General features: G+C 36.8%; 1 protein-coding gene across 1 annotated transcript in view; it reads right to left on the bottom strand.

Moving 5' to 3' along the window:
- LTBP1 (latent transforming growth factor beta binding protein 1) overlaps positions 1 to 15,372 on the bottom strand; it is a gene marked incomplete at both ends in the record, with an annotated part of 190,569 nt that overhangs the window by 95,334 nt on the left and 79,863 nt on the right. Inside the window, 2 exons of the mRNA XM_082299245.1 lie at positions 6,043 to 6,320; positions 9,597 to 9,821. Of these exons, the coding sequence (XP_082155371.1) occupies positions 6,043 to 6,320; positions 9,597 to 9,821 (503 nt within the window). The remainder of the gene's footprint in view (positions 1 to 6,042; positions 6,321 to 9,596; positions 9,822 to 15,372) is intronic.

The raw sequence follows: 15,372 nt of genomic DNA, 5'->3' as shown, positions 1-15,372 counted from the left end.
TCTAAAGAAAAGAGGTTTTAAAAGTGCTCTAAGAGAAAAAGTACCAGATGAAGCACAAAATTGTATCATTTCTCCTGCCTAAAGAAGATAAATATGAAAGTTCATTTCATACAGCTGTCAAAAAAAAAGAAAATACCTGAAATTTACCTCCACAGGAAATGTTTTCTTAAATATGAAGTTCAACAGGGATGCTTATACAGTTGAATGAATAACTTCAACAGGCATGTTACTACTGTCATCACCTCCACACTACACACACTATGATCATATTGCGTACCGTAGTATCAATATGTTAGGTTAGGCATTAAGGGCAATCAACACATTTTGCTGTTCTGATTTCTAACTCAAAAACTTTGATGCATTTGTTTAATATTTCCCATCATGAAAAACTCACCAATTATCTAAGTAGTTTCTAAAAACTTTATGTATATTCTCAAAGTTAAGTAGCTGATCAGTGTGTGCACTTGTCTGAATGAAGTAAATGCTTAATGATTTGCAGTTAGAATCTTGACCATGATATGATGTTGATAATTTCTGACCTTTTCCAGCTGCCACCTATCACTTGGCTTTATTTTGTATTCTAGTAAGTTTGACAGCAGTTTGTTTGACAGTGTGTTGCTCAAACCAAAGCAAGTGTTTCCTGTAAAAGACATTACTGAAACAAAGTATTAAATAAACTATCTCCAAATGTATCCCGCTCAAGACATTGATTAACTAATATCTGTTGATCAGACATACTAAGCGGCATTTGAAACACATTTGAACACATATGTGAGAGTTTTGATTGCACTGAAATATGGACAACCCTTATAATTTTCAAAAATCTTTCCTAGTGTTCACCATTAATGTTATTTCGCTCAATTAAAACCATTCATCTATCAAAATATGCTTCTATTGTTTGCTATAGATGTAATATTGTGATTTTCTTCAATATGATTTTCCAAAGTATCATTATAATCCACCAAATTTCACTTCACAATACCAAAACAGCTCCAATTCAGGCATCCTTTTGAACAGAGCTGTAACAAGTACGGATCTTTTGTGCCACACCTTTTTAAGCATTTTGCAAGGGAAGCACAAAGCATCATGTAGCAAACCACTGACAAGTGAGGAACAGAATGTATACCCAATATGGCAACCTGGTACTGACTTGAATTTAAAATACCACAAGAAAATGGGGGGATCAGAAGACAGTATTTCTAAAATTCTTGCAGTGACCATTTCAGAGATGATCCTCTCAGCAGTTACATGAGGAGGAATGAACAAACATAGGCAGACAGGACTTCATAGCCAGCTTCTCTTCTGGACATTTTGCGATGTGTTCCCTTCATTAAGCTAAGCAACTTCAGTATCTCTCTACAGAATAACAACTCTTTTTTGTTTTTAAACTACAGATGCTGAGATCACTAGAAGTCTCCTTCGGTAAATCTAGCACCCAAAAATAGCTGCTGAAGAGAACAGCATTACATGTGAATCTAGACAGAAAGAGCATGATTTAGATGAATTTTTTGAAATATCAGCTTCTCCAATTTCTTACTGTTTTGCAAAAAATACCACAATTTTTACATTGAAGGGAAGAAGAGATCCAAACAATTTTGGGAAAAAAAACCCCACTTTTTCAAGCGATAATACTGCAATGCAGTAACCATAGGAAAACACTTGAATATACTTAGTAAACACTTCAAAGTGATCCTGAGGGGTGCAAAAAGTAGTGCTTAATTACCTTTATATGAATTTTGACAGACAGTAGATAAGTGCATTCTTTTCTTGATTTAAATGCAAAGAAATTATATGCAAGATCAACAGGACTCAAGAATACCAACATAATCTTTACTAGGTACACCAGTGACGCTGTAAAGTATTTTGGGAAATAACAAGATATTCTGTGTCATAATAAAGGCATTTTTATTAGAATTAAAATGAAAATCATCTGAAGAGGAGGAATTAAAGAAGAGAAACAAAATCTTCCTTATTTGCTTGCTTTTTGACTAGGACTTAGTGAATCAGTGGTCTAAGATGACCAACTCCTTGGATTTCAGAAATAAAGGACGACATGGCTGTAAAATATTTTGCAGGACACTATGCCCAGTCTCCAGATTTTGAAGGCATCGTAACACAGAGTAGTCTCCAGAAATTTACTGTTCTGCATCTTAATTGGAATTTTATCCTACTGCTTCCATTATGTCTATTTCCCAACTTCAAGTCTCTATTTCCTCCATGTAATTTTCTATATAGCAATCTGCAAGTTTAGGTAAAGGTTTGTTTCCTATATCTTTATGTCAATAGCAAGTTTCTGGCCTGCAGGTTAACTGTTTGGTTTATGACATACTCTGCAAAAATCCTTGTGGTACTAGGAAGGAGTATGATGAACCACATCTTTTGCATGGGACGTATCATAGTGAGCTATCATGTAACGTGATAAGCTGTCCTGGAGCAACCACCATTAACATCTCCCAGAGGAGAAATAATTGCTAAGCGTTCCACTCAGAGAAAAGAGAGGCAGCCAGGAAAAGTGAATTGACTTGAGAACAAAACAGAGCCATCCAAAACACTATTTGCTCCCTATAATACTATTTAAAAATTCAAACAGTAATACTACTCTTGTAGTTATCTTTCCACTTCACAGTGCTGAGGACACTTCAGAAAACAACCACAGTTAAGCAACATATACATACATGTGTAAATGTATTTATGAAAATGTATGCCTTCATTTATCTATTCTTATTAAACTACGAAAATTCATTCCTCTTGCCCCTCTCACTCCCCCTGTCCTGAGCTGGTGGACTGACATATTTTCATACACCTTTTACTAGCCTGTCCTCACAGTTGCTGCCTGTGGTTACAGCCACTTATGTTACTATAGGCACCTAAGAGAAGAGGTGGTCTGAAAGAATTCATATGTCATTAATGAAAAGTGATTGTACGCCTGACAATATGACCAGGTTCTTCAACTATCAGTGCCACAATGTCCTTTGAGCTTCAGTTCAAGGTGGCTCCAGTTGCTAACTGAAACAGTATGCACTCGCTTGGAAGTTCACTGCAGAAAACGCACTCTCTCTGCCCTGGAATTTGAGTATCCTACTGTTTTTGAATGAGATACATTAAGGGAATTTAACTAAGGTGAGGCAAGGAAGAATGTGCTGGGAGATGAAAAATATTCCACAGAAGAGTATGAAAAAAACCTCAAAGCACTAAAATCAAAAGACCTGTAATTGAAGAGCAGTTGAAATTCAAGGAAGAAGAAGAAGAGAACAAGGGATGGAGAGAAACATAGAATGGTAGAGGTTACACATGCACACAAAACCACAAAAGAGAGTCTGATACTGTTTTAATCCTGTCCGCTAATTTTAGCGTGGACCAAAAGTACGTTCAGCAAAGCCTTATTAACTTAGTTGACTTGTCTACAAGAGGCCACACACAAATCCTTCCACCAATCTGCTCTACAGACAGTAAAGTCATCTCAGGATCCCAGGATATTTAATAAAACATTTCTGAAGCCAAATACACAGTCCACCCTGCAAAAAATGTATAAACACTGATGATTGTTTAACAAAGTATGGATATCAAAATTATACAGCATTCAATTCCAGAAAGGACTTGCTACTAATAGCTACACATTGCTACTAATCGGGAAAGCTCATTTTAGTATCTCATCTGAACAAATAAAGAGAATCCCCAGATATAGCAAAGCAAATATGAAAGAAACTGAAACGCTAATTCTTTTAGAATAGATCTATTAAGCAGTTTAAAAAAAAAGCTGTCTTTCGCAGTTTAAGGCATATTTACCATAAAAAGAAAGAATATGCATTGACTGACTGCAGGAAAAAAAATAACATTTCAGATTCAAATTTGAAAGGTGAATGAGTCACTTAGATCTATATTTATGGCAAGGCCTTAAAAGAATGCTCTACAAAATGCCCTTCTACAACTCCAATTAAATTGAACAATTAACAGAAGGCCTCTGAAAACCTTACTATGCTCTTCTTCAGGATTGACACTGATCAATGAAATCTGTAAAAACTGAGAACACACACTATTCTGAACTAGGAGGCACTACCCTTTCTTGAGAGCACTGCAAAGACACATTTTTCCAGGGCAATACTGAAAAAAAAAGTTATAAAAATTGGTGATTAAGCATTTAGTAGGATTCCAAGTCAGACATGAGGGTAATGCAAGCTTATGTTCCCTTTTCTCCCCCTTTAAAAGCAGCACATTACTGTCTTCCAGAGAGCAATGAGTAACCTTTAGTTTTAAAATCATTGTAATGTGAGGGGCATGCATAGGACACAAAGTCTCAGTATGTCTTTCAAAATACCTCACTCATGAATGTGGCAGAAAGAACACACAGGAAACTGATTAAGCATGAGAGGTAGGAGATAAAAGAGCACTCACTGAGAGGTCTAAGACCAAGGAATTAATTTTGTATTCCTTTATATATGAGTACAAAGAGAAATACAAAAAAATAATAAACAACTATTATTATCACACTTATTTCCAGATTTTTAGGATTGCACATTATGATGCAATGCTTTTTATATTACTCATTTTTAGGAAATAGAGAGAAATGGTTGTTTGGCACAGGCCCCGCTTAATTTTTTCATGTAAAATCCATGACCTTTCATTTGACCATGTGCTTCAACACTTGTTGAAAAAAGCATTGAAGGTTTTACTATTCTTGACACAGACAAGCACGAAGAACTCACCAGTGTAAATTAGACTGTAGATCCCAAATCAACCATTCAACAATTTGTGAATCCTAGCCTCTAATGTTCCACATTGAAACTTAACCCTGGTCTTCTCTTGGCGTGTGATGACATTTAAATTAACTTCTTCCCTTACATTTTTCAGAATGAATTACTTTTAGCATCCTCATGTCAATTCCTTAGAGATGGCAGGTGACTGAGACTAAGGCACTTTGATTTCAAGTTCAACATTCTGCCCATGACAGGAGGAGTTCAGTACCTTAGGATCTGACAACTATGGGGGGGGAAGGCAGGGGTTGCACACAGAGCCTTTAAAAAATCACTGACAGCTGGAAGAAATGGCCAGAAGAAACACTTGCAAAGGGAATTTTTCTCCAGTCCTGCATCTCAGGAATGATGGGTGATGTCCCTTTGAGTGGAAGGCAGACCATGCTCTGTGCTGGAGACATCTTTGGATAATTTTGCTGCCAACATCTAACAAGCATTTGTGAAATATACTGGAAATATATACAATTTTTGATGCTTGAAAACTGGCTAACTTTGAGCACGTATTACTGGAAGGACCAGAAGCAAAGCAGCCTTTGTGATAAACTTGAAATTCAAATCTTCAGTGATAGAGTCATTAAGTATTTTTTAGCCTGAAAAACAACATACTTATTCTCTAACATCACATCCCAAAACGAGTGATTTCTCCTGAAACCTCACACAGTATTTCAGTCTGAGACATGCATTCACCTTAAAGACATTTGATCTGAAAAGTCAAATTTCAGAAGGGTAATAAGCAATAAATAACAGGGTTTTACTGACTTCTTAACAATCTTTTCACATATCCTTATCAAGTCTGGGTATATGCAAATATAAAAATGTGTTGCTATTAAAATGCTTTGAGGATTGAAAGAAGATACATAATTCTGAATAATCATATGTAAAACATGATGTGAACATACTATTTTTAACTGAACTAAGGTTTCTAGCCAACACTCAGTTGGCTTTCATGATTTTTCTATCCCATTCAGTGGTCACATTACAACAGATTCAAAACATTAGCCTAAAGTACTGTATAACACAAAGCTGTGGCATAGGAATTTCCATGAGAAAAAAAAAGCTATGGATAAATTAATTGAAATCAAAATTTCAGGTACCCAGGTCCATAGAAAATAAAGACATTAGCTTGAAGGACAAAGAGGTTCAGAAAAATGTTATTTTATAAAAATTTTATATTCTCAAAATAATTTTTTTGCAGAAAAGAATGTCGAATATGTCCTTTCCCTGCAATTGTTGGATTTTAAATTTTTTTTTAAAGCTACCTGTCTCACAAGCCTTAGCAAACATTTCTTACCTGTGTCCCAACAGTCTCCTGAAAGCAGCGCCCAAGCTGAGTTTTAACTGAAACAGGAAACATATGAGGAATGGGTTGTTGATTTGTGTAAGTTGTATGTCCCTTCTGGGTCTTCTGATACGGAAGACCTTGGTAAGAGACCTGTGGATGTACTGGCTGAGGTACTTTCGCTTTTTGTCCTGTTGCTGTGCTGTCAATTCTCGACACTTGATGGATCTGAACTGAGGCTTCAGGGGGATGTTTCACATGGATATTCACTATGTTAGGAGGGAACTTCACTAAAATAATTGAAGGAAAAACACATAAGAGAAATTGGTAATAAAATATGTGAAAAAGATATCTTAGGCACCTCTAAAACATTTCTTTTTCGTACATAGAATTTTTACAGAGTGCCTTAAAGTGACTGAAATATAAATGAGGCCCAAATTTGGGGGTTAGAGGGAAGGCTTAAAGAACACATAGAGTCTCATTAACAAAGCAAGAAAATGAAAAATCTTCATGTAGGAAAGAACAACATTATAGGATTGTAAAGACTGCTAGATAAACATGGATGTCCAAATTGGCTGGTATGACATTAATATTTGTGGTCATACTGTGTAATAAGAATCCCATTCAAAGATCCAGAACTCAAACTCTACTGGGTTATTTTTGGATATATATTAAGCTTAATTTTCTTTTTCAGATCCATCATCTTTCTCTGGAACACAGAAAAAGCTTCAGATTTCATCCCTTGACCTTTATATACCTGCCAAGTCCTAAGTTTGCCCCTGCAAGAGTTGCCAGCATCTCAACCATCTAAAATCACCACTCCCTTTGTTGAACTTTGAATTCAGGGTTTGGCAGATAAAGAGGGAGGAAATGATATTCAGACACTTCCGTTTTTAAATATGGTTGTAGCTTTAAGTCTGGGTATGTAGACTGAGACCCTCCAGCCAATGCAATCTGCACAGAACTGCTTGTGACCCTTAAGCCACTTTTCACTGGAACACAAAACGCCCTTTGAAGACATAAATTATTATTGGGGTGGGCAGGGAGGAGAGGTGTGTAACAAGCTGTACAGTTTGTAAGCTGCATAACTAAGTTAGTATTTGCTTTGTCTAGCTGGGCTCTCTTGTCAGCGAGTAGTGCACAAGCTACTTGAGGCCAGACAATCCATCAGAGGTAAGACCCCTTCCAAACAACAAGAACCAACAAGTATCTTTTGACACAGCTTTCTCTATGATGCACACTGGATTGTTGAGTCTTCTGGATTGTCTCTTTGTCTCCCGGAGTTTGACCTATTCTTTGGAACTTGATTAGGCATTTTCAGCTCCACTGCTCAGGAGGCGTATTTCATTTATTTGAGCTACTTTAAAATTATAATATTTTGGAGAAAGTGTTTTTGGTTTTTGACATTATTTTCATTTCTCTAGGCACATTATCAATATTAACTGGTCTCATATAGGAATTCCTTAAAAGAAACAGACTTATTTTTACACTGACTGCATTTCATACTCAGACAGAAACATCAGGAATAAAATGGTAGAAAGTCAGCAAGTTATGGCTGCAGGGCCAAGATGTTGCCTGTAGCTGAACAATCTACAACCAAAATGTATGCTACGTGAGGTCTGCTAAAGTCAAATCCACAGGAGAAAGATTCAGTGTTACAAGCAGAAGCAGTTAAGGTCCTTCTCAGGCTGTTGGACTGGGTTTGCAGCGCAAGACAAGACTGCATAGTCTGTCTGTAAAAAGAACAAAACTCACGCCAGCATTTTTATGTATGAAGAGGGACCCCTTCAACTAGTTTCTCTAGCTGCTAAATCTAAAAAAAATCTTAGTTTTCAAAAGAAATCACTGAATTGCTCTGCTTTAGTGTCTCAGTCCATCCAGAGATGTTCAGATGCTGAAAATGTAAAATTTAGGCTGGATTTTCCCATGCAATACTATTATCACAATCCTCTCCAGGTCTTGGATCACTGCCAAGATGTGCTCATTTTTTATTCCTGCCAGCCATTTCAGGATGAATTGTTTTATTCTTTCCTTTAAAGAAATTAAATACTTGTCTCTCAACATCCAACATCCTCATTTGGACATGGAAAGAGAAGAAAAGGCATTGTGACTGCTAATGATTCCTATGAGGATTTGAAGGTCAGGAAAAAAATATTCAAGAGGTCAGACTCTTTAGCAACGGGAAACCTATTGTGCACTTTAAGAGAGGAACTCTAAATCTGAAGAATAACTGTGTCTTATAAATTTGGGGGTGGTGGTCTACTGTATCGTCTATAATTATTTCATCTGGAATTACACAGGCACAGAAATAAACTGCTGCTCTGCTAAATGTTTAGGTAATTATATCCTCTTCTTCAGATGGAAGAGATACTCAAAAGTACTAACAAAATATTGCATTTCCAGGATACTGTCAACAGTTCCTTCACAGCTATGTCCCTTTCTGTATACAGAATTACTACCTTAGATTATATTTATCGCAAATATCTAAAGCGTTTGGCCTGTTTTAGCAAAGTTATTCAGAAACTCTTTGCCAGAAACTGAGCCTCCTCACATCTTCCCCTATATACTTTCTTTTTATTCAGAGATACCAACCTTGGAGAGATAACTGTAAAATTACCCTTGACCAAAAATCAATCTGGCAATTCAAACAAGCAAACAAAATTCACATTAGGTCGTGTGTTGAGAATCTGAATGGCAGGGGTCACTCCATATAGACAAGATCTCACCCAGATAAAACCCTAGCTAGAGTCATAGGACACATAAGAAATAAATTCAACACTTCTCTTCAAAGTCATCAGAAGTTTTCACCTCACAACAAAAGTATTAGGGGAAACAGAGATCTGAAGCTGAATAAACTTTCTTTGACTGGGAAAATTTGATTAACTTTACAGGTTTCCTTTCTTCTTATCCTCTGTCCTCTTCACAGCATTGGCAGTAGGAAAACCCTACTTTACTTTTTAAATTTTTTTTTCTTAATGATATTGTTATTTGACCTGGAAGGAATTTAAGTGAATTCCTTAAGTGAAGTCTATTTAAGTGAATCACACCATGGCCTATCTACACTTAAAGTTCACCACAAAATTAACTTATAAGACTCCACCAAATCATGTAAGATAAACATGACTTGTATTTTTAGTTTTACATTAGATTTTTTTTTTTTTTTTATGTTGAAAAGCATGGTCTATTCCCTCCACTAGTAACCATGGAATCACTTGCAACTCTCTGTCTAGGTATACTGCAATTTATGGCATCTGTTCAACCACAACTGTTATCTTTTTGAACAGGTCTACACTTCTGGAAGAAACCCCCTGCATTATCCCTTGACTCTGCAATCTGCCTTAAATTCCTCCATAAAGCAAAGTAAATTTACCTATAAAGTCTTTTCAATAACACTGTTATTTCTTATTATTTCAGATATTGAGCAAAATATGTTCTAGACATTCTGGTGACATTCAAGTTGTGGTGTCAATATTTGATACATGTAGATGTAGCACTATTATTACTGGTTGAATACCCAAAATAGTTTGTTAAAATCAACAAGTTAAAAATATCAAGAAAGAAGTTACCTTTTACACCTTGCTGTCCAGACATTGTCAGTGGTAAAGTATGAGTGGAGTGGATAACTTGAGATCCTACAGCCTTGTTCACCTGTTGCGGGTGATGGTAGAGTTTTGGAGAACCGGCAGTCTGCACGGGAATCTGACAAAGTTTACCAGTGTAATTAGGGGGGCACTGGCATTTATCTCTAGAACTACACTGGCCTCCATTCATGCATGGAAGGTGGCAAATAACTGAAATGAAAACAGAAATAAAAATTTTGTTAATGACTTCAGTATTATCTGGCCACATATCACACACAAGTTGAAGAGGAAGGGAATAGGGCTGGAGAGCTTCGTCCTTCATTTGGACATCCGAGGACTGACTATCCATCTGACATGCACTTTCAACCACCTTGTGGTAGAACCACTTTTATTTCCCTTCTTGTGATCTCTGACCTCTGCCTCGTTCACATCTTCTCTCCATGACAAACACAGTAAGCACATTCTTCCCTTAGATATCCCAGGCATTTTATTTCATTATGCTATTAAGCAAGACTCTTAATTAATATGGTGTCTGGCTCCACCTCTTATTCACACTTCGGTATAGATACTGTTATTTGTCAGCCTCCTGTTTCCGAAAATCTTGGACCACTTACCCTTCCCTGGGAGACAGGGAAAAAACTCACAAGAGAATAGAAAGTAGTGGGGACAAATATTTCATTTTGACTTTAAGCCTTGGTTGTTCTCTAGAACACTATTTCTTGCAGAGGACCTAGATTTTTGCTCAACATTTATTTCTCAGATAAAAGAAGCTAGTTTGTATCCACCCATGAAGATGATAAAAATATCAAGAGATTCTACTGAAATGATTTCATAGACAAACTCCAAAGCATTAAAACCTTGTAACTCCAATATAAAGACAAGGGTAATTATTTCTGTGCCAGGTAGCGCTTGCACATGTACAGCAATATAAATTATCAGATGAAACATGAAAAATGTCAACATCAAATGAAAAATATTTCTCAATTCAGAGATACATGCAGTAATAGGCATGGTTCAGCACTTTCTAAAGATGTAGGATTTTATAATCATTCACAATGTAAATGAGCTGTCAGAATTTTCAGGAACTAAATGATGTTAAAACAACAGGAAAAATTCCGTAAGTTTCAGTTCAAGACAAACAAAGGTCGTTTTTGTCAGGAATCAAATAGTATTTGACAAGTAGTGTTCAGTATCCATTTGTCAGATTTAGGATAAGATTCTGACTTAAAAAAATAAAAACCTTCACATAATCATGGCATTTTCTTGGATTGGCATCGCTTGGTCTGTAATGAATTACAATAAAAATGACAAACTGTAGATAATGCAAGGTAATTAAGAACGTAGAGCTCATTATCCAAATTGCTGTGACCTCTGGACAACCACAGGCTATTACTATTATGAATACCATAGAAGGCCAGTGTTGGAAAAGGAACCCATGTGTTGTGTGATGCACAAAGTAAGACACTCAGCAGCCCAAGGAGTTCCAACCCAGCTGTGTAATTCCCTTGGCCCAGGAAACACGCTCAAGAAACAAAGCACTCAGCCCAGCTCGTCACAGAGCACCCTCACACTGCACAGACAGGGTCTGGAATGCCAAAGCCTGATTGCCGGATAGGTCCACGCACAATGCAAACTGCCAGAACTGTTTTTTCACTGTGCTCTGCAAAAGTATATTTAATATTTTTCTTGTCTTATCTTATATTTTCATTTAATATAAACTGACTGAAAGTACTTCAAGCTGTAGCACTGTGCTAGTGGTCCTAGTCAACCTTGGAAGGCTACTCATGACAGCACAAGCCTTATTTTTTTTGGGTCTTAACCTTTGTTGGGACTTCATCTGAGTGTATAAAAGACATCCTTACAGAACTGCTGTTACTTCAGAGCAAAATGAAGGGGGTTTGACCACAGCAGTAACTAAAACATGACAAACATCTGTCTCTCTCTCTGGTATCGTTTCTTCCTGAGCAGCCACAAACAAGTGGCTGCACTGTAATACAGAAAACATTGAAAGAATTTTAGTGCTTTTAAAGATGTGCCTGAGCAAGGCTGAACACTAAGGTGGTTTTCTTGCAAAGTAAAATCACACAAGGAAACAGTGTGAAATAGCATTAAGGGGGGAGCAGTTTGGTGTTTGAAAGAAACACAGTGAAACAAAGGCAAACAAAAACAGTTTTACTGTGGAATTCCTTGAGTGCAAGAGATCTATCTTATAGATTTTCTTCCCCCTATCTCCAGGGTTAAGGCAACAAGGTAATGTGCAAAATCCACCTTTTAAACAACATAAATATATCCAGTATTTCCACCAAAATAAATTATTTTTTTCTATGCTACTGTTCCTATAAAGCAATTGACATGCAGAAGGCCAAGTTGCGTGCGTATCTGCACCACCAGGCACTTTTCACGTGTTCCTCTCCTGCAGGAATCTGGTAGGTAATGAATGAATGGGCACATGAAAAGCTTTGTTTTCAAGCAAAAAGTTTGTGCTAAAAATACTGGGAAGGAAGATGCCAATAGATAAGAAGTAGTTCATGTTCCTTCTCATAACTGTTTGCTTTGGACATCCACACAAATAACTTGTACAAATAAGTGTAAACAAATGACACTAAAAGGTCTAGTATGAGGTAAATAATTAAGAATTTTTAATGCCTCAGTATTTAAACATAACAGGAAATAACAATTCCAAGCTTCACATATTATCATGTGGTGCAAATCACTCAGTTAACTGGCAACTGATTTACATCTCTGGCCTAATGTATGAGGAAGGAAGTTTAAGTGAGAATACATGAAATCTATTCTGAGAATATAAAGTTCTGTAATAAAAATTTTAAATTGTGAAATAGACAACTGTAAGTTCAACTCAGCCATGTAAAAACAAATAGGATGCAATCTCCAGGCTAAACTGAAAACTTGACAATCTCAAATGGCAAATATTATGAGAACTTAGAAAAACCCCCTCAAAACAAAACACAAATAAAAGATAAAGAAAAAACCCCACACCACATTGAAATAAAATTCCTGATTATTTTAAATAGGTGTAAGCAGCCTATACTCTTGTTGCATTATTTCCTCAGGTAGTTTATGGCCAAGAGTAGAGGCTGCATTTGATTATGACACTGGTGCTGGAAATCACAGGCCCACAACTTCATCAGAACTGGAATTACACACAGACCATTTGAGAAAAGTGAGCTGGACGAGCGTAAGCCTTCAAAAAGGCAGAGGAAGGAAACACTGCTTTTCCTTGACAAAGGTTCTGGGAACTTCTGTTTAACAAAGACCAAGGAGCCCTGGGGAAATGACCACTTAAGACAGAAACAGGACATAAAGCCAGGGTATGTTTAAACAGCTCAACCTCTCATGTAAGTTTTTTGCTTTGTTTTGTCATTGAGGCTGAAGAACCTAAACAGAATGGTAGAATACTGCCAGAGGCATAGGGGACATTCCTGACAAAAAACAGATCCATGCTTTTTGGGAGAGACCATTTGAAGATGCTGGGTTTGCACTTAAGTTCTCAACTGGCATTCAGAAAAAGTGTGCACTGGAGCCTGATTCTCATTGGGCTGTTACATTTCCTATGAGAAGAAAAAATAAAAGAAATAAAATCCATTGTGGAGTGAAACCCTCTGGCTCAGACCTCGATAAAAATGTGAAGATAGGTCTGTGTAAGATTAGAAGAAATTTCAGTTCACATGCAGGTATCTTACAAACAAAGCAAAGAAAGTATTAATGGATTTGAGAAAGGCAACAAATTCCTCACTCGGGTCTACTGCAAACTAAATCTCTCAAGAGTTTCTTAAGGAACAGCCAATATATGATTGAACAAACCTAATTATTTTTTACTATAAATGAACACACATCCTTTAGAAATGTGGAGACAGATGTAATAAAATACAAACGTTTTAAGTATTCTTCCCATCCTTGGGCATTTAACTGGTAATAACAAGCTTTGATTCCTCTGGCATTCAAAAGCCTTAACACTTCCCAGTCTGGCAGAGCTCGGTGGGTATCACAGAAATGAGGTAAGCAGAGAGGTGCATCAAGATGCCCCCACAGGAAGTCTCTGAAAAGCTCAATGCATAGAAAAAGAACATTTGCAAGATGAAGTCCAATAAAGCTGCCACAGCTATGGGTTGGAAACACTAGTACAGGGCATGAAATCATCAACAAAGCAGCTAGGAAACCACTGATAAATACAGTTTGTTCATGTAATTACATAATCTAATTTGTTTTCAATACTTGAACAACCTTGAACAGCTCCAGATAAACTAATTTAATCGAGTCCAAATGTTTTCATTTAATCAAAACCATGTGTAACAAAACAAATTCCAAGCACCTCAATCCTCTTAACCCTCAAAAAATAGCCCATGCTTACCCAAACAAGCCCTTAGGATGGATGGAAACTACCTTCCTGTAACCAGTGTTAGAGAAAAAGAAGATGGGTTTCGAAATGTTCCTCATCTGAGTCTCCAAATTCCTTTTCTTTTACACCTCAGGGAACATTTGAGTTTCCCTCACCACTCTTTGCCTTTTCTACTTAGGTACTATCAACAATTCACGCGTAAGCACTATTCAATTACACCAACAGACTTGCCAAGGAAAACCTTGAACTGCTCATTTAGATAACAGTATTTCCACTGGATGCATCACAAAGAGCAGATTAATTTTGTCTCTGAGTTACTATAGTTATCCAGCATTACTACATGCCCCCCAGCTGTTTGGGCATCTTTCATCCACCCTGTTACTAAGCACACAGAAAGCACAGGGACTAGCACGCAGATCTACCAAGCACAAACTGTCACTGGAAAGCAGGGATGGCATTCACTGTGGTGAATGTGCATGCACTGCCATATGCAATATTCTTTTAATATAGTGCTCTGAAACACCACACGTTTTAGGTAAAAGCTGAAACCCAGAGGTGGCACACATGGATCTGCACAATTGCTCTAGACTTATTTCTACATTCTAATTGCAGAAACTCTAACAGTAACTTACAAAAGGCACAGAAGCATGAACTACAGTAGTGATGCTATCCCTCTGGTTTAGACTCTTCCCTACTTTTTTTCCCCTACATCTTACTTGTGGCACCTCAACTTTCTAACTAATTCATCCTAAACTCTTTTCTCTTCAGATTCCTGGCTGCAATTGAGAAGAAGTTGCAATGTAAAAAATATGTAAATATGTAAAGAAGTTGCAAACAAAAAAATAAATTAACTATTTGGTTACTTTAGTAACATTCAGATAATCTTGATATCGCAAACTTGTGCTTTGGGAAGCAAAGGGAGAAAATAAAATCTTTAAGTGGTGTTAATAGTATAATACCTCTGCATTCACCTCTGAATTTATCCTAATGTTTGTATTTTGACAACTTTTAATATAAATATTCCATTGCAACAACAAAACACAATTTTAAAAAGTAGATCTGATAGCAAGAGCTCCAGCACCAGATGTAAGAGTGATTTTTTCTGCTCATCACTGAAAACAGTGAAGTGACACCCAGCTCCTGTGACTGGCCTACTTATGTGAACATGTTAGTGAAGGCACTCGAGATGTTTCTTCTGGAAAGAGATAAAATCTGCAACACTGCAGGGAAAATTTTCAAACAGGAACCTAGCTCAAAACCTAAACCTATGATAAAAAAATATGCAGCTACTAAATTGGGCTCTCAGCTATTGTAATTTAACATGGTTACTGACTTCATTAGAATTTGCCTTATATTTTTAAACTATTATTACCAAGGGATCTTTAAATGCACCCCCACTTGGGA

Source organism: Coloeus monedula (assembly GCF_965178545.1).
Source record: "Coloeus monedula genome assembly, chromosome: 2".
NCBI classification, from domain to species: domain Eukaryota; kingdom Metazoa; phylum Chordata; class Aves; order Passeriformes; family Corvidae; genus Coloeus; species Coloeus monedula.
The sequence above is the reverse complement of the archived record's forward strand: the minus strand, read 5'-3'. Positions and strand labels throughout refer to the sequence as shown.